A 19437-nucleotide genomic window follows, 5' to 3' on the forward strand; every position below is an offset into this window, starting at 1 on the left:
TCTGGTTCGTTACGACTCCTGACTTCCCAGCTCTCTTTTCACATCTTTCTGCTTTGTTACTCCTGCTCATATGCAAGAAGAAGACTTGTTAGTAAGTTATTATTCTGGCTTCTCAGAAACTATGCCTACTTCAGTTCCTATATGTTAGTCAGGTTATGCAATTCTTTAATATCGGTCTGTTTTTAGAACCATGTTTCATATTATCACCTTACAGCCGGGTTAAGGTTGGCACATTAGAAAACTTACCGAAGAGTTAAGAGGTTCAAGCTGCCCGGCAGGTAAGTTGCAGTGGTAACAGCTTGAAAACCTTAAGTCGGTAGCAGTTTGAATTTCTGATAGAAACAGTCAACAGATGGAAGATCAAAGTTTATTTTCTTTTACTACCAGCATACAAAAAAAACATATTGCACATCAAACAACCAAAACAAAAATAAAAATACTCTACTAAGGACTAACATATGGAGTTTATACAGAATAAACTTTCTGGAAATTGATCTTTTCAGTAGTTCAGGTTATGTCTTAATGGACATGACTAATTCAGCTTAGTGTTAACTAAAGCTATGTTTGATTTTTAAATACTGTACAGTTTAATAAATAAACCAAACAAAGCCTCAATGTAGAACAGTCACTGCCAATGTCACCCAGTATCCCTGCAGATTATGAGAATTTAACAAATGTATTCCAGTGGTCTGCAGATTTTTCCTCTACATACAGCATTTAAAAAACATGTATTAAAACAGACCAGTTTCCAGACTAAACTAATGGAGAAATTACATTTCAGTGCAAAATATTTTAGACTGCATTTCTTTCTAGTATTCCTCAGGTGAAGAAGTGGTTGCATATTATTAAAAATGTAACAAAAGCAGCTAATGCTTTCATAAAGAGTATTATGTTAGGGATCCCCCTCACATCTCTGCCGTATTTTGAAAACAAAATAACATTTCCTATAGCCAGCAATTTTGTTTATTTAAATGTTACATATACTATCTCAAGGCACATCTGATGATATATTTATAACACAGTAGGTGTCAAAGTATGTTTAACATATGATTTCTTCAGGATCCCTCCCCTTTCTGTATTCCAAAATGGAGGAACTGAAAGTGCGGTGTCAAGACTGGCGATCCATATTCTATCTTTGGCAAGCTTATACAAGCACTATTTTAAATGTAATGTAGAAGAACTGTAAACTAGGAACTTCAGTTTATGAAACACCATTCAGCACTGCTTCTTCCTGATTATTTCCCTCCTCCTGAACAGTAACTTTCTTTTCATCAGGGCTGTGCTGTAATTTAGAAGGCTCATCCACAGCAGGTGTAGCAGGACCATTCACTGCTTTTTCAGAAGGGCTATTTTCATCAATCGTATCTTTTGTCTTAAAAGAGAAAGAAAGAGAGATAGAATAACATTAGAAGAATCCATAAAAACACAGAATGCAATGTAAATTCCTCTCTGGCTCACACAGCAACACTGAAATGGGAAATCTCTGTTGTTCACTTGCATCTGTTCTGTCATTGACAGCATCCTGATCTTTACATCCTCCCCTCTTCCCCCCCCCCATCTATACAATGTTATAAGGATTAATTCTCAAGAGTCATACAGCAAAATAAGCAATAATTTGCACATTTTATCATGCAATGCTACAGTAATAAATGTATTGCAATAACCTAAGTCCTTTAAGCATTACAGCCATCACTGATGATGCACTGATAATTCTACAAGTTAGAGCTCAGTTCTGTTTACTGTGAACTGGTGTTACTCTTAATGATCTGTTCCTGAACTCAGAGCTCTCAATGAAAATGATGTAAATCGAGCATTCCGTTACTGTTTTCCCACAAAGGAAAAGGAAATGTACATAAAAAGTCCTCTTACCGCTTCTTTCTTGGTTTTGGCTAGTGTCTCCTTCGGAGGGTTTCTCTGTCTACTCTGAGATTCAGCTCGTGATATATAATCAGCTACTGTTACTGTTCAAGGAAAACAAAATTAGTGATGCTCATATTAGATGTTTAATTTAGCATTCAAACTTCATACCCTTATTCTGCACAGTCACACTATCACTGGGAGCTACCTCACAAAAGGCCTTGACTCTACAGGTCAGCAACTACATAGCAAGGATCAGTTCTTTTATGTTAACAAGTAGAATTTTCACCAAAATCTGTGGTAGCTGGTGGTGATCTGAAGGCAGAATCTTGAAATCAATTGATAAAATAATGTTTCTGTCCTGATTGTAAATTTTATCTTAAAAGAAGGGATTTCTATACCTGACTTCAGGAGATCAAGAATGCAGGCTCTTTATACCCGTACACTTGTTAAATCGGGATTTTAACTATCTTCAGTAGTGATGAATTTCACACTAATAAAATGAACGCAGGTTAAAATACAAAATCAACTGGGGGGGGGGGAGGTTCAGAGTATGTTATCACTTACGACAGAGCAGCATTCAAATTGCTGTTACTTCCATGAAACAACTGACAAGAGAACTCACCCTCCTGGTACTCAAAAGTCAATCCACCTCCAGCCTGCGGGCAGGTGGGCAACTGCTGCTGTGCGTACAGGCACTGCAGGTGGCACTGTATGAGTAGGCCTGTACTCCAAAGCAGGACAGCCATGCTTGCACTGCTATGGCTACACTTACTGGTTGCTGGCCAGGGACTCTCTGACCTCCTTTCTTCTCACCACCTCAGCACATGTTCTTGTAGCTTGGTTTTGTCTTATCCCGCCCTCTCGTAACCACAACAATTGAGAGTCAACTCTATTTTTGGAATATACAGTACTACAAATTTAAATATACATTTGTATCTTTGATGAGCTAAAGCACATTAGAGTTGGCAAGCATTACCTACTAACAGTACAGTCAATTGTATTTAGTATACCATGCATTCAGGTGAACTATTTTCCTGGGTTTAATCAATAACTGTGTAAGAATCCTGTATCAGCAGAGCAAGCACAAGTTCTCTGTTACATTAACTAGGCTCTTAACTGGGTCCCTGTGTTATTGCTGAGACCAAGGGAGTCTCTGCACAAGACTTCTCTAAGTGATGTTCTGTACCCGACTCTAATACAGGGATGAAGCATGTTTCACACACAGTGTAAAACACTGATCCTTAATACTTTCAAGTGTAATAGGAACCCAGGAACTACAGAAGCAGACTGCTCGTGTTCAGGAGGAAGAGTTCCTCCTCTCCATTTCATTCTCTATAGAAGTAGTGAATACATGTGATGATTAACTTGGAGCATTTGTCACATAGCGTGTGAGTACCAACGCTCTTACTGGCTGTATCAAAAATACCTATTATTGAAATTGGAAGTGCTATTTTAAACAAAGGAATCAACGGGAAAAAGTAAGAACTTTCTGGGGATTTGGTTCTGTTCCTGGAATGTTTGCATTTAAAGAGAAACACTTCACACGTTGTAGAGATGCCAGCCATCTCCTCCACCCCTTTATGAACTGTATCACTGTGTTACCCAACTACAGAATGCTGACGAGCGTAACAGCTTACTTTTTATTCTCCTTATGTTTTAATTACTATGAGGCAACAACCTTATTTCTTCTAAATCCAATATTGTCTGAGCACCACAGATAGACAGGAAACAAATGTGGGTGATGTCGTGATGTTTTGAGCCTGTCAATCTACAAGACCTCCTGTGACTACCTTAAGGCACATACAAGAGCTTTCTGAACAGGGCATTACACTGAAACGAGCTAGTTCACCTTTATCATCTCCAGTGTTAGTACACACAAAAGAAGTGCAACAAGCCACAACAACAAAAACTGAAAACATGCAATTTCATTTAAATTCCTCCTCCTTCCCACCCTCAATTTGTGGATGATTTACAATGCTCACAAAAGCTGAAGACTGACAGCAGAAGTTTCAGTCAAGCTCTGGACTGGCAGTTACCGTCAGGTTCCCTCGCAGAGCTCTGCCAGGGCACCTACAGCCTGCCAGGCCACCTCTGCTCCTCAGCCAGTGCTGAAAAGGTTGTGTCACATTCAGTGCAAGTGTGCAGACGCAAGTGAGTGCAAATCATGAACTTTCATTTATGTCTTGATCCCGGACTACTGAAGTCAACAGAAGATTAGCTATTGACTTCAATGAGAACCGGATCATAAGCTTCAATTGTATTTCCAAGCACAAAGTTAGACATTATAAATTAGTTCCATTAGACAGATTAAGAACTTTTAAAAGTTCTCCTAGTGCAAGAAACATCTTTCATCTTTATCTAGTAGTCTTATTAGTTATTAACCTTTGTATATTATGCAGCTATATGTAAAACAGCAGACACAACATTCTCTCATGCTTTTGACCTGAGAATACCCACAGCTCCACTCGAATTACCTGGCTGTCTATCTTCTGCCTGACCCCTGAAGCGACGCCTGCGGCTACGATTGCGTCGCTGGGGTTTTTTGTCACTATCATCTGCAATTGCAAAGTTTACCATGAACTATTTCTGATGAAAAAATATTCTTCAGCAGTTTCAGCATGGAGCATTTAAAATTGCTTCTGTTAAAAAAGACAGGCTAAGAAACAGGCTAAGTAAGACAGGCTGAAAGAACAACATATTTATATTGAAAGCATACACAATGAAAAAGCTAGATGTTACTATTTTGCTTCTGGCTCATGAAAACATTTAGGCATATGCTTAATGACCTCAGGTTTCATTTATTAAACAACCATACGTCAGGTTTTAGCCACAACCACAAAATAAGGTGTTTTTTTTTTTCTACACTATTAAACAACAAATTATATTCTCATCCCAATAAGTATCAAAAGAGAATTTACTTAAGCAGAAACTGGGTAGAGATGAATTAACAGCCGCTTAAGCAGCTTTCCTACCCTGACACTGAGGTAACGGAGGACAGACAGAACGCTGATCTATAACAGCACCGTGTTTCTATGAAAACAGCAGTACAAACAGGAAACAAAGTTAGTCTTTGGTATCTCCATCAGATAGGTTTTACAAAAGAGGCATACGAAAGAGCATATGAACGTACTAATGGAGCTCAGTAAACAAGATATTTCATGGCAGAGCCATGGAGGTAGAAGTCTTCCTTTAATCAGACAGCAACCTTTAACAGAACAATGACTCATCACTAATAGAAATGAACACTACACTTACATGGATAACACTTTTCTCTTACAAACTTGTTCTGGGACTATCAACTAGCCGTTTACATACCTAAACCATTCTCATTAACAGAAGCTGTATCAGACTCTGTCATTCCATCCATTAGAACAGCATCTTCATCAGTCCTTCGCCTGCGTGACCTCCTGCGCCGGTTGCTACTGTGGTGAGATTCACTGGCATCAGTATCCACAGTCTGGTCCGACTCTGTATTATCAAGTAAGCTGTAAGGGTTGCTGTCCGGATCTTTAAGCACTAAAAAAACCAAGAAGTTTTTATTTAAGATACTGAGTCAGACACGTCATCTTCCAGACTGGCTTCAATATGTGGTTCCAAACATTAAGCAACCTTATGACAAGGTATAAGCACTATAGTCCTGTGCATACTGGCTCCTCTCTGACACTCTAATCCAACAATATAATCCTCTGAGACACCACAGCGTGGCACATATGTTACTGCATCACAAAGACTTCAAGGGAACATTTAAAGAACTTTTTACTTTAAGGCATTTGTGTGTAAAAATCCCTTTCAATTCATCAGCTTGATGGCAATGCTGACGCTACTGAAGCGCTGTGAATTATTACTTTATCAGAATCTGACCGTGCTAACTTTCATTCTTTCATTTCTTCTCTCCTGTATCTAAAAGAAAAGCTTAACTCAAAAGGCAACCACGAGTAGCATGGCAAAGATCTGTAATGTTCAGTGACGTCATTATTGCCTGTCTACAGCTGAGGAAGGAAATGAAGATCATTACAAGCAGAAGATGATCAACAGAAATCTAATGATAGCGCATGATAAAATATCATGGACCTTCACTGAAATACCAGTTTATTAAGATTACAGTGTAAAAAGGGAATGTTCAGAAAGGCTAGAGAAAAAGCAGCAAGGAACAGAGATGCACTTTGAGATGAAGTACCAGAGCTAATGGATGACTTGCCACCACGAGGTCCGCCACGTCCACGGCCTCCAGACACACTGCGCCCTCGTCCTCCAGGACGTCGCCTATTGTCACGCTGATGTCTGCTTTCTCTGTCATCTTCTCCTGCCAAGGACCAGTCACTAAGTTCATCTTTTCTCTCAGATTCTGTTTCAGAGGGATTAGAGAGCTCAGAGTTTGTACCTTGTACAAGAAGGAAAAGAAAATTGGAAGTGAATATGAAATTTGGGATTGTATTCTGGTTTCAGATTCTCAACCAGCAGGCCTAGCCTTAGATTTTATACACATATATAAGAATATACAAATTCAAAATAAACTCTAATACAAGGATGCAATTACAAAAATAAAAACATCTAAATGTGCACAAATAAAAATACGTAGAGTTTCAGCTACCTAAGTACTACACTTCTTAAGTCTGTTTGCAGTAGGATGAGAAATAAGGGCTCTAAAATTACTCAAATGGCAATTAATGTGCGTGGATCCATCAAGGACTGAACGCTATTTGCTGTGCACACACTGCAGGCATTCGATGCAGTTTCTAGGCAACTTCTCTGAAATTCCCAAGGACAACTTCACCACCTCACAGCTAATGGCTGTTGCTAAGCAACCCCATCTGGCTGCAGTAATGCTTCAATTTAGCTGTTTATATTAAATATTGCTTATAACTTCCCTTTGTTTCTGAGCTAACCAAACCCGCACAGTTTTTTACTACTAAGAAATTAATCACCCACCATTTATTTCAAGCATCCAGGAACTCTCCCTACTAACAATTCTGGAATAAAGATATCCCGACTCCTATGGCTCTAACATGCAATTCTTGCTGTTTTACAGCGAAAAACCCCCACACGTTGCCAAATGAAAGTCTGAATATTGCACACATATAAACCAACTGAACATCAACTACATTTACTGAAACAACCTGCCAGAAAAGAGTAAATAATAGAAGCATCACCATTCAGAAAAAAGAGAAATCCAAGCAGGTTTTCTGAGCTACGTGAAAAATCAAATGGCAATTCTGAATTTTCCACTGTACCTTTACTCACTTGTTCAACACACAAAGAAACCTACAAAAAGTTAGAACTCAACAGCACACTGAGGATTCACCCGACAGCTGCTCTGGAGGTGATAGCAAACCAACTTACCGTAGCCGGATGTGTAACTGGGGCCTCTGCGGCCTCTCCCTCTTCCACTGTATGATCTGGAACCTTGCACTGAGGAGAGGGTACTCTCATCAGTTGTGTAACCCTTTTCTTTCTCAGGGACTCTAGCAGAGGAAGGTCTGAAGCCCATACCAATCTGACGCAGCTGTTCATCAATCTGGAGCCTTTCCAGTCTTAGTTGTTCTACCTCCTATATAAATGGAAACAAGACACGTCAGAGGAAGAAATGTTACTTCTCCCCCATAAAATACCACCGTCCCTTCAGCCTCATCCTAAATCAACAACACAACACTGATGTGGAGAAAGCAATCACATACTACTTCTCAGATACCACTTAAAGCAGTGCTCTCTGCAGTCCGGCTCTTTCAGTACCAACAGGAAGCAGCAGCCATGATCATGCTTTAAAAGGCCTAAATAACACTTAGACAAGGGGAGGTTTCGGGGCACCAAGCCTCAATTCCCAGTAGTCTACAGCCAAACAGCTGATCAGCTGCAAACCCTTCTGAAGTTGTTTCTCAGATATCCTGTACTCCATTAGAAGCTTTTTATACAACTTTGTTTTTCCTTCTGAAACACTTACCTTCAGGTACGCAATGTGGTATTCTAGGAGAACCTGGACATTTCCAATGCTTTCTTTGGTACCCACAAATACAAATGGTACCATTCCCTATAGAAACAAAACAAAACATCTTGCTTTCAAGAAGAACATCATCAAAATACTTCATCCTTAATCTATAAAAGCAATCTGAACAGTAACTGAATCTTACACAGCAAAGACACACTAGAAACAGCCCAGAGTCTGGGATAAGGGCTTCTCTGCTAAGGACTTCAGACTGCCCATAGTGCTCCCAATACCCTACTCTACCACTCAAGGTAATCTGACATACAGTTTCTATGTACCACTGGTTGCCCCTGCAACACAATTGCTGCACACGTTTCTATCACAGCAGCTGTGTATAAAGGTATCCAGAGATTCCTGACGAGTGCCCAGTGGTTATCTAAACCGACTTGGCAAGAGGAAGAAGCTTTGGACTATTTTATGCTATGTTCTCATCTGTTTAAAATATATATGCCCCAAATTAGTGTTTCCAGTGTTGCCAGCTATACAACTACGCTGTACATAGGAGGTAGGTTTTTGCTCCTGAAGCAAGTATTTTTCTTGAGCTGTTTCATACAAGACTCACTGCACAATGCCATTCTGAAAAAGACCTAAAAATCAATTTCTACAGCTATAAAAGCTGTAAGGTGGGCTTTGTTAAACGATCCATAAGCACAACTCTACCACAGAGGCCATGGTTTCTTAAAACAAACATCACCATTACAGGTTAGCCATGAAAAACAAGGATGCATAGGCCACAAAGTCTATAGTTACAAACTGAATAATGACACCGAGATGTAACAGTAACCCCACTCTAAGGCAGTAATGCAGCACTCTGCTTCAGACATTTTCACTCTCTGCAGGTGTTTTCTGGTGTTTTCTTTGTTAAAGGATTCAAAACAACTCATTTCAAAATAAAAATGCAAACACAGGAAGAACTGAAGTACTCACATCTTCACGAGGCAGTTTATTTTCATTATCTCCTTCAATCCTCACCCTGACGACTCCAGACTTGTCTACAATCTCCTGAATCACTTTCCCATTTTTTCCAATAACTTTTCCTTCACAGAGAAAGAAGAGTTATTTTAGACCAGCGTACAAAACGTTCAGAACAGGTTTTTGTATACCAAGAACTGTTGTCACTTCTCTCCCCTCTGCCTTCTACCTTCCCACCCCTCAAGATTTTTTCCCATGTCATACACATAAATGAAAACTGCCCAAAAGCATTTCAAGAGTTAAAATAATGTGCAGTTTCTTGATAATTCCCTGATGCACAAAGTCTTAAAAGATGAATCACTTCCTATATAGATGGAAAGCCCAACAAGGCACTCGCACCTAAGGCTTTATGCACAGTCATGCTGCGTGCATCCCCTTCCTACAGGTTAAGGAGCATTACGTACCAACAAGGTTCCTGGGAACCTGAATAAAATCCTCCACAAACTCCAAGTAACTTCTTGCCTTTTTCACAGCTTCAGCAGTCTGAAAAGTAAAAATAAATAAATAAGAGAAAGCAATACATTAAAAACAAAACCCTGCAGCAACACCCACGGGGCACCACAAGAGTCAACATTTTAAATAACAAAATTAGTGGTTCCGGCCACACCTCAGTCATAAAGCTTTCTAAGACATGACACCATTACTGGCTCACGGGAACAACTTCTATCATTCAAAGTTTCAGTAGGAAATGATAGAAATTAAGCAGCAATAAATGTCTGCAGGTCCTACAGATACTGCAAGGAGGAATAAACAGCACAAAACTGCCACCAGTGAAAGCACAGTCAGCATCTGGTCAGCAATGACAGCGTTTGAGCACACTGATGCTTCAGCCCTTTCATCTGTCATCCTTTCTGCAACACAGGAGACAGATGCCACCTGGGCCTTCACATTAAATTTAACCAAGTCCTAGAGGGACGTAACATTCACAAACCTGCAATTCTGGCACAGGTAAAAATGCTAAGGAGAGAACTATGGGCAATATGGATTTCAAGATGAAACAAGCAATGAAGCATGGAAGAAGAGACAAACAGGAAGTGATTGCAGGAAGCAGAGCTATTTGCATTCTCACAGTAACAGATAAAACGACCAACATCAACACGCAGTAGCATTTTATGCTCCGTGAGCTCTGCAGGGAGGACACGACTGGGAGCTCCATGCCCTGCCTCAGAGGTACCATGATCACTTCTTTCCCAAAGAAAGAAGGGTCAGTGACTGCTGTCGCATGAACAGCCACAACGAGGAACACAGCTGCAAGGACTGGTGTCCTCCAATACACACAGAGCGTATCTATGCTTTGCTGCAAGCACTTGGAATTTTTATGCAACGTGACTCATTCACAGCCCAACATGAGACAGCACAGAGCACTGATTGGATACATCTTTGCAGCCAGTAATTCAGAACAGGAACACAATGACCACATACGCAGGGGAAGAAAACACATCTCCAAGACTCCAGTTAGCAGGAACTGTCTTAATTTCTAGGCAGAGAATAGATGTGCACTCCTGCTTGGTTACTCCATACGGTCCCCCATACAATCAAGACACTTCCAGTTTATTTGCACAGTATTTAACAAAGATTACAAGCAGGATGTTTTCCTAAATCCAGTGTTATTCCTACTATTTCTGAAGCATCACAGCCCTAAACCAAAGCGTGAAACAAAACCTGCATGGCTGCAGATTTCAAGGAAAACGTTGTTTAACACAGCTGCTAATACAGATACAGCAGACAGACTCACACATCTACTATAAATGGTGAGGCCACCTCTGGAGCTTCAGATTCATTCACAGTCAACCAAGAGCAGCATTTGGAAGCCTCTCCAGAGTCACAGTAGCTCTTTTAGACCTTCCCAAACAGGAAAAATTACCTCTGTCCGTCATTTGAGAAGCCCAGTCCCATGCAGGGAAGTGCTTCCTAAATCACAGCCAGGAACTGGTTTTTTTGTTGTGATGAACTTGATTTCTCCTCCCAGAACAAAACCAAAACAAGAAGTATGTTCTTCTCCTACTTTAAATGGAATAGAGTCCTAAATGGTCCTAAAGAACAGCCTTCCCTCCAAATGGAAAACAACAACTAAGTCTCCTGGAATATTACTATTCTTCCATCCAGAGGCAGTTAACGTAACACCTAAGTATCTTAAAATGGGTATAACATGGAAGAACCTCAGGAATTGCACATGCAATTCAATTTTACCAGTAAGGAAGCTCTAACAGAAAGTTTTCTGTTTCAGATGAGGCTCTCTCCCTCTGAGGAACCAAATTATTTCAGAAGCATGGATAACCCAGCTCACTAACTAAGCTCTCAAGTTCACAGTACTGTGGGTTCTATGTACCACAAACGAGGAGCTCAGTCAGAAGGGGGAGTGCTCAGGAATCAAAGCGATTTTGATTACACAGGAAAAAGCATAGACAGAATCCTACACAGCTTCATTTCTTTCTAATTTTGTAGCTTCCCAGTATTCCTCAAAATGCATCTCCTGGTTCTTCCCTCAGAGATTCTGGCTCTGAGAAACACTAAACCTCACTGCAAAACATAATCATGGGAGATCCTCAGACTCTATGACGTCAAGGATATGGGGTCACTATTCCCACACATTTCTGAGTGCAAAACAGCCTGAACATGCAGCAGGCATTAGGGTCTGGCTGCTTGCCAGCACCAGCAGAAAAGAGGCAAAAAGCAGACAGATACAGATGCAAGATCCTTAGTAACATGGACTACTTGGGTTGCCAAGGAAGGACAAAGCTGGTGCTGTCAACAGGCACTTGTGAGATTTAAAGCACATCAGGTAAGAGACATACACAAATGGAACATAACTCAGGGCAAACCAGCAGTTCTTCACCTAATCCATCATTAATTGGCCAAAACAAAACCAGCATTAAAAGGCCAAATTACAAAGAAACCAATACATGCCTAAATGTATTTGGCTCAGCTAGAGGACAGACACCACACAGATTAAGCAAAACCAGACATGAACCAGCAGGCGGGTAGCAGGGGGAGGGCACCAATAACAGCACAGGAAGCCAAAAAGAAGTTAAACATTCCATCAAATAAGATAGCAGTCAACAACACCTCACTCAGGTTGACTGACATACATGGTGCAGCTACCCTGTATCTGTGCAACAGCACTTGGACTGATTAGGACAGAACACATCTCAGGGAAACCAACACTGCAACCAAGTCTTGTATTTCACCTACATGTAGCACAAGCTGCCACAGTGCAAATGTGAGCATGGATATCCAAATGAGTGCCAGGCAATTTTTGCTCCAGCTCTGATCACTCTGAACGCAGATAGTGAGCAAAATGCTCACCAGATTCATGCAAAGCTCCTTCCTTACCTCCCCATAGATTCTGAAAGTACCGGTGTCCTCCTCAAGTTCAATTGCAGTAACTCCTGGAACCTTCCTGGCTTGTTGTATATTACTGCCATGGGTTCCTATAGCAAGTCCCATTAAATCTTCTCTGACTACAAATTCCTCATGAAATGCTGCTGCAAGCTGCTTTGTGCACTGAAAGGAAAAAGAAAAACAAGGCTCATGTGCATCCCATCGACACCAAGTACAGGGACTGCTTCAAGCAACAAGAATTTCAAGCTACTGCTTACTTCTAAGTGTTTTGTAGCTTCTTCATTTCTTGACATGAGCATAAGTTTAGTGCGAATGCTGCGCAAATGCATGTCACTCAGTATATTCACTCTCTTCACTGTTGCTTCACTGGCAGACTGAAGAAAAGAAAACAGACGTTAACTTTCAGTTTTTAGTGAAAGGCACATTTCAAGGATGAATTAGGAACCTGTGTATTTAAATAAATTGTAAATGTAAGCTACACTTCCAGCACATGGAAACGTCCATAGACATTATTCTTCCACAAAACAAAGAATGAAAAATCCCACACTATCTTTACTAACTCACATTATGTTTAACACTAGAAGTCTTGTTGCCATCTACACGGTAGTTCCTTGCCTTTGATGTTCCAAACCAAATGAAATGTTATTCTACCATATTATACTCATCACTCATTGACTCCCTGGTCTGATTCAACTGGATACGATTAAATAAGCAAACATGCAGAGAAACTAGCATCAGGAAAAGTCTATGTAGAAAAACAAAGCAAACACAGAAAAATCTAAGTGAAGAATTCCTGAATGGCTTTGCTTGTAAAGAAATTTCACATTTGAAAAGGCCAACTAAGCTGTTTTTGCAAAAGCTCCCTTAGTCTACATAGTATTGAGTTTGGTCCCTCCCTATGATTCAGGCTCTGGGCTTCCTGCTAATCCGCACTACCCACCTGCCAGTTCACACCCTGGCTTTTGTGATGTGAGCTGATGCAGCTCTTCATCTGGAAACCCAGTTGTGGGTCAAAGCACGGAGTGTAATACTGCACAGGTGGAACCTACTGCTCTCAAGCAGAGTAAGCTAGTTAGCTTTGAGCAATCCACACCAAACAGTGAAGCAGCCCTCAGTCTGTTATGATTGTCGTCCATACCTGAAAGCTGTTCCTAAATTTAGGCTAACTGCAGAGCAGAACTTAGAACCCCCTCCAAAGGCCTGCCCCCATACATCTACACATCTGCATATATTAAACTGCTCACAGCTTACACAGCTCTTGAAGTTAGACCGCAATCCATAGAAATGTACAGACGGTTACAGCACTACCATACAGATGTAATGAAATTCATGCAACATTCACACAAAAATAGTTACTTACAAGTATTATTAGCTGAGCAGTTTCAGCATGATAGAAAATTCTACATGCTCCGACAGCTTTCTTGAAATCTTTATGTGCATTTTCATTAGCGCATCTAAAGAGATAAATGACTTGTCTTAAGAAGTTGCATCAAAACAAAAAAGAGTAACAGAATGACCCGGGTTGGAAGGGACCTTTAAGGATCATGCAGTTCCATTCCCTCAGCCATGGGCAGTGATGGCACCCACCGGACCCAGACCAGGCACCCACAGCTCTGGGAGGCTTCAGTCAGTGCCTCATCGTCCTCTGAGCGAAGAATTTCCTCCCAGCACCTAATCTAATTCCCCTTGTCCTATCACTTTTTGACCATGTAATAATAAAACCAGATCCCAGAATGTTTTACTAGTTTATAGTGAAGAACGTTCAGTTCTCTCTTTCTGTGCTGCCAGAGTTTATTTCTCCGTGAGGCATCTCTCAGAGCCAGAGACATGCTGTGAGTTCATCAGCTACATAAGCCTGAAGCATGACTTGAAGATCCCACCTGAGCATCTGCTTTCTGTCTCCAGCCCAAGCCCTCAGCAGAGACCCCAGCCAGTAAATTCAAACTCAGCTACAGCAGCCACAGCCACCCTTATGATTCCTAATGGAGCTGCACATGACCCTCAAAAATAACATCCCAACTCCACCCCCACTCAAATTCTTTCCATTAAAAGAATTGCCTTATTATTAAAATACACATAACTACTCACGCATCTCTCAGATCTTCAGGAACATCCACCGTGCACTTGAAAAACGTGTTCTTTTTGACAGTTTTATTTTGATTCACAGGTCGGAGCCTTTCGTAAGTCACAATTTCATTGTAAGTGGCATCACAAGCAGCATACTCAATGACGTAGAACTATGGAAGAATTGTTTTTTTCTGAATGGTAACTTCAGTAACCACGAAAGCCAAAAGTAAAACAAGTTCTGCACGTGCAAAAACAAACCAACTAAACCACTGTTTTTCCACTACACTCAATTGAAATGTAGGTACAAACAGAACCACTATCAAAGCACGTTTGTAGATAGAGAGTGCTGAACTACTAGAATTAGATTTGCAGTCTGAACAGTGATCATAATCACAACTGAGACTTATTACTTTATTATTTCTTAGAGCCAACTTCAGTTCACAAAGAAGGATTTTTGGAAGCCATGTACAGCATGCATGCATACAGTTCTCCATGCACTTTAATTACTAATAATCAGAATGTGCTGCTCAGCTATAAAAACACACTCCCAGTTGTATAAACACAGCATGGGTCATTTCAAAGTGATCTCAGCTTAAAAATCTGTCCTGTCATACTTTTCTACTGGTAGTTTCTTCATCTTTTGCATTATAAAGAACTTTTGTATTTACTTTATCTAACAAAGCAGCATGAAAGCAGCAGTAAGGAGTTTACCTCTCCTTTCATCATTCGAACTTTTGCCAGCCACCAACCACAAGGCTCTTGATCGTTTGCTCTAGAATAAACCTGAAAACAAAAGCAGTTAAACACAAGTGAAAAAACAATATTTAAAGCACGGACAGACATAATTGAGTTGCCTACATTTATGATCAGAGAGGAGCATCTCAACTCCTCTAGTTCTCATTACAATGGAACAGTATGCTGCTCAGAAATATCTTTTGCCTTCAATAATATTACTTTGTGCTTCTTGCACAAGTTCTCATTACTTTGCAAGGATCATTGACAGATTTCCTTTCTATATTTCACCAACTATACAACAGAAATTGCTAGAGGGACACAAAGCCTTAAGAAAACACTTAATTCAGTGGTGATTCCTCACTAAACTTAAAGACTCTCTTAACACCAAAGATTCTCATACAGAAGGAACTCCAAAATTAAGGTTTTATTTTGCCTTTGGATAATTTGACAAACTTAAGACTTCACAAACAACCACATATTTTTATTTAACAAACACTACTAACAGTACAAGACCAAATACAGAACCAGTGCTATCCAAAGCTTTCTGGTTTTCCTGGTCTTCTAATCATTTGTATGCAGACTAAACAAGAAATTTAAGTTAACTGAAGAAGTCTGAGGTAAAAAATGCCTTGAGATTAACCTCTAACAAAACCAAGGGGTTCCATGTATTTTGAATAAAAATAGAAATATCAAACACACACAGGCAGCATTTCTTACATTATTTGCCCCAAACTGTAACAGCATCTTAAAGATACGCGACTTCAATGACAAGAAAGACAGGACGTTCAACCGTGGCAATCGCTGAAACTACTATGGCACACCAGGGACACAACACACACCTTATAATGTCCCGGTGTAATGTGTGATTTCTTGTTAACACTGCTTCTCCATAGAACAGCTAATACACACTGTTCCCTCCAAGATATTTACAGACAAGATATTTCACTCTGACTGAAACCCAGGTTATTGAGACATATTTAAACTTTCATAGCTAAAAATCTCCAGCAGTTCTCATGAGAACTGAGAATTAGCAAGTTTGGTTTTCATCTCTTAAAATACTGAGCTCTATTTCAAATTTTAGATGAAAATCAAGTTCCACTGGTAATTTTCTGAGAAAAAAAAGACCCCTTAATTTCAGACAGCTTCTCTGCAAGCAAAACCTGCTGTCTTTCAAAGCGCTAAGAGAACACAAATGTTTTTTATTTACCAGCTTAATAAATCCATTACTTGAGACACACTCCATTTTCATTCCCCACTAATCTACTTATAATCACCATCATCTCGAAGAGACGCTCAGTTATGTAACAGAACAGCTCATTAGCCAACATCTGGATCAACTCACCTCCACTTCATCTCCTTCACCAATTTCCTTCTTGATATCAGGAGGTGGAGGTAATCTGACTTCATTAAAGGGTACCTGGCGCTCTGGCTGCCAACTGAAAGTTGAAGAGATTACACATCAGTTCCAGAATTTTTCTGTTGTTTTCTTAAAGTCTTTATTGTTAGAACTCTAAGTTTAGTTAACTCTCACTCATTTCATATTATCAAGCCTGTTTCTTCATTCCCAGGAAGCAATCTTCAAAAGCAAAGTTGCAAAACAATGCTGTCAATACAAAAACATAGCTGGGAGGATATGTAGTACCAGAACACTTCTTCAGTTAACTTCAAAAGAAAGTTCAATGGACTGTTTCCACTGAATTGATTTTATAAACCCTCCACAAGATCAGATGCCATACTGAGATGTGTGCTGCTCCATGACAGCCTTGGGAATGTGCAAATTCATCCTTGTGATCCACCTTGAGGTTTGTCCATTTTTTCAGCATTTTAACACTGACAATCCCATTGGCACTCACCATTGTAACTACTTACTATCAGTTTGTAAGCATTCCAGGAAAATCCAACTGTGTTTCCTAATAAAACTTTAGGATTTTATCTACAACTATTTCAAGCAATCTCCAACAGGAGTCTGGCAAAGAGATTCATTTCAAAACACAACTGCCTACTAATACTGATTACTACTATGCATGTCAAATTAATAAGCTAACTTCTTGTACAGAAAGGCTACTTATTTTTCTGTATTTGGTTCTGCAAGGCTTCTTATTTGTAGAGCTGTACATTTCAGATGTATTTATGAAGTCTTGTAGAGTAACTGATGTCCTCAGTATTCTCTTATAATTCCTTTATTCTCCATAAATCTCTCAGGAAGCCATGAAGCTGTTTCTCAACTCAAAATGCCAACTGAAGATAGACTAAAATAAAGCCAACACTGCCACCAACAATGACAACAAAAAACCTTACAACATCCAAGGGACTTGGACGTGGTACCTGTCCAAGTATTCCAACATCAATCATTTATGAACACCCTCAAGACCACATCAGGTACAGACAGACCCAAAGGGTTATTGCAGTTTTGCCCCAGCCATGGCTGTACAGTTCACTTTTCTCCTAACTACAGGGTAACTTTGAAAAAACACCATCTCCAATGCACAAGGAGCATTATGGATGGCTTTTGTTGAAGATGGAAAGTATTTTTGTCAAGAAGCGTCACTTAAATCTCATTTTTACCTCTGAAAAACAGTCAAGGAGGTTGGAAAAAAATCTCTTGTGATTTAATCATGCTTGTAACTGCAATGGTCACTAACCTCGGGATCTGTGTACTGCCTTTTTCCTCCCCTCATGAAGTTATTACTCTCACAGATGCAAAGGATAATGGTAAGAGTTGAGAACAAAATGCATCCCCTTGATTACAAGCTATATAAAAGTTCAATTTGGAAACAGTCAACACAATGATCATAAATGAACAACAGGATACAAATTGCTGTAAACAACTGAGCTGCTTAAAGCTCTCCTGAGAATTTCAGCTGTGCACTGCAGGTTATGAATCCAGCAAGTGGGAGCTTAGAGAAGTTACAGACTGCCCACAATGAGATGCAACAACTGAAGAGACCTTGGCACTCCAAGACAATCTTAAGAGCTGTATGTAGCAGCTTTGCTTCCATCTCCGGAGGATCTCCATCTACTGTAAGGAGACAGTACAGCAATGACTCACTCATTGCAGCTATAAGGTATTTTGATATATATATATAACAAACAGGGAGAAATGTACACAGTAGGCTTGGTTTTGAGAATATGACTTAAAGTTCTGATGGCCTGAAGTCAAAAACTGGAGCAACTCACCAGCAAAATCATCACTGGCAGTTGGTGCTGGTTCACCAGCTTTGGGAACCTTGTGATAGCTATAGATAAGGACCAGTAAACAACAGCAGAAAATATGAACTGAATGCCATTAGCAGACACTCACTTTGCTAAGTGCTGATCACTATCACAACAGAAGAACGCATTCCGGATGCTACTCTCCAGCCAATTCCAATTTGATTAAAGCCCTTATGAATTTAACTCAGTAAAAAGGGTAATTTATCCGATTTACATCATGGCACAACTAGAGTAGCACATACTTCCTGATAAGGTCTATTTTTGGTCAGCAAAGCACTCAACTTTTGTTGTAGATCACCCTTTTCAGAATGAAGTTGCTGCTGCCACACAGTCAGTAAAACACATTGATGACACGGATATAAACCAGCAGAAACATGTTTGCCAATAATTAAACACCTGCTGTGAACTACAGGCACTTCCTTTAGCTCAGTTGGCTCGTGGTGTGAAAGCATGTGCCTTGAAGGCAAAGAACATCTACTCTTACAGAAAAGTAACGTGGATGTTGAATGTGAAACTGAAGATCAACAAGACGAGGATGAAGAAGCAGATCAGTGGGGTTCTGTGGGGGACAGTGAGAATGGAGAAGGATTGGGGTGTTAAGAACACCATGAAGAGCTTCCATCACCACCCCAGGAAGTCCTAGCTACAGCTGCCACTTCATCTTCTAACCAATTTTTGTAGAAGAAAAGCTAGAAAACAGGTTAGAAAGAAAGACTGGATTTGCAGAGTAAAAAAGCAGGATCATCATTTTTTCCCCAGGATTTTTTCATGCAGGCATTACACATACATACACATACAAACATCTCAGAATTACATAAACCATTCATACAATATTGTGCATATATACAAGCAAGCTTCCCACTATTATGCCTCTTCCTCATCTTCCTTCCAGAAAGGCTGAGCGATGAACCTGCAGGCTGGTGCTGGCAGCTCAGGAACCACTTGCACATCAAAAGCTGACACATTTCTGGAAGTTGGTTTTTTATGCATGTATATCCTGCACTTGTTAAAAGAAGTCACTCCATCAGGGTATTTGTATTGTTTTTTCTGGCCGATGGTGCTGATCACATTCCCCGTGTAAGACACAGAAAGAACTGCTCAGGAAACAGAGCTACTCAAGTACTTTCCATCTTTCTTTGCTGTAGGTATTAAGAATATAGACAGCTGCCACTTCTTTCTAACTAAATCTGTCCACTGCATCCACAGGCGTTACTAAAATATCAAAATAAGAAGTCAAGGAGTGCTTAATTGACTCTGTGACTTCTGAC

At 40.1% G+C, this 19437-nt stretch overlaps 1 protein-coding gene across 13 annotated transcripts in view; it reads right to left on the reverse strand.

The window, feature by feature from the left end:
• Positions 1-353: 353 nt before the first annotated feature.
• FXR1 (FMR1 autosomal homolog 1) overlaps positions 354-19437 on the reverse strand; it is a 28028-nt gene continuing 8944 nt past the window's right edge. For 3 of the 13 annotated variants that reach the window (XM_015871608.3, XM_085513225.1, XM_085513229.1), the window contains exons 3-17: positions 16299-16392; positions 14933-15004; positions 14243-14391; positions 13515-13608; positions 12412-12528; positions 12146-12316; positions 9217-9295; positions 8768-8877; positions 7799-7885; positions 7201-7408; positions 6038-6241; positions 5176-5376; positions 4335-4415; positions 1870-1961; positions 354-1372 (exon numbers count right to left, since the gene is read on the reverse strand). In XM_015871608.3, the coding sequence (XP_015727094.1) occupies positions 1202-1372; positions 1870-1961; positions 4335-4415; positions 5176-5376; positions 6038-6241; positions 7201-7408; positions 7799-7885; positions 8768-8877; positions 9217-9295; positions 12146-12316; positions 12412-12528; positions 13515-13608; positions 14243-14391; positions 14933-15004; positions 16299-16392 (1930 nt within the window). In that variant the 3' untranslated portion in view covers positions 354-1201. Of the gene's footprint in view, positions 1373-1869; positions 1962-4334; positions 4416-4543; positions 4891-5175; positions 5377-6037; positions 6242-7200; positions 7409-7798; positions 7886-8767; positions 8878-9216; positions 9296-12145; positions 12317-12411; positions 12529-13514; positions 13609-13960; positions 13999-14242; positions 14392-14932; positions 15005-16298; positions 16393-19437 lie in introns of those variants that run through there. The other 10 variants (XM_015871610.3, XM_085513227.1, XM_085513232.1 and 7 more) reach the window with 5 other exon arrangements.

Source organism: Coturnix japonica, chromosome 12, assembly GCF_054131305.1.
Source record: "Coturnix japonica strain WE chromosome 12, WE-NBRP24, whole genome shotgun sequence".
Classification (NCBI taxonomy): Eukaryota; Metazoa; Chordata; class Aves; order Galliformes; family Phasianidae; genus Coturnix; species Coturnix japonica.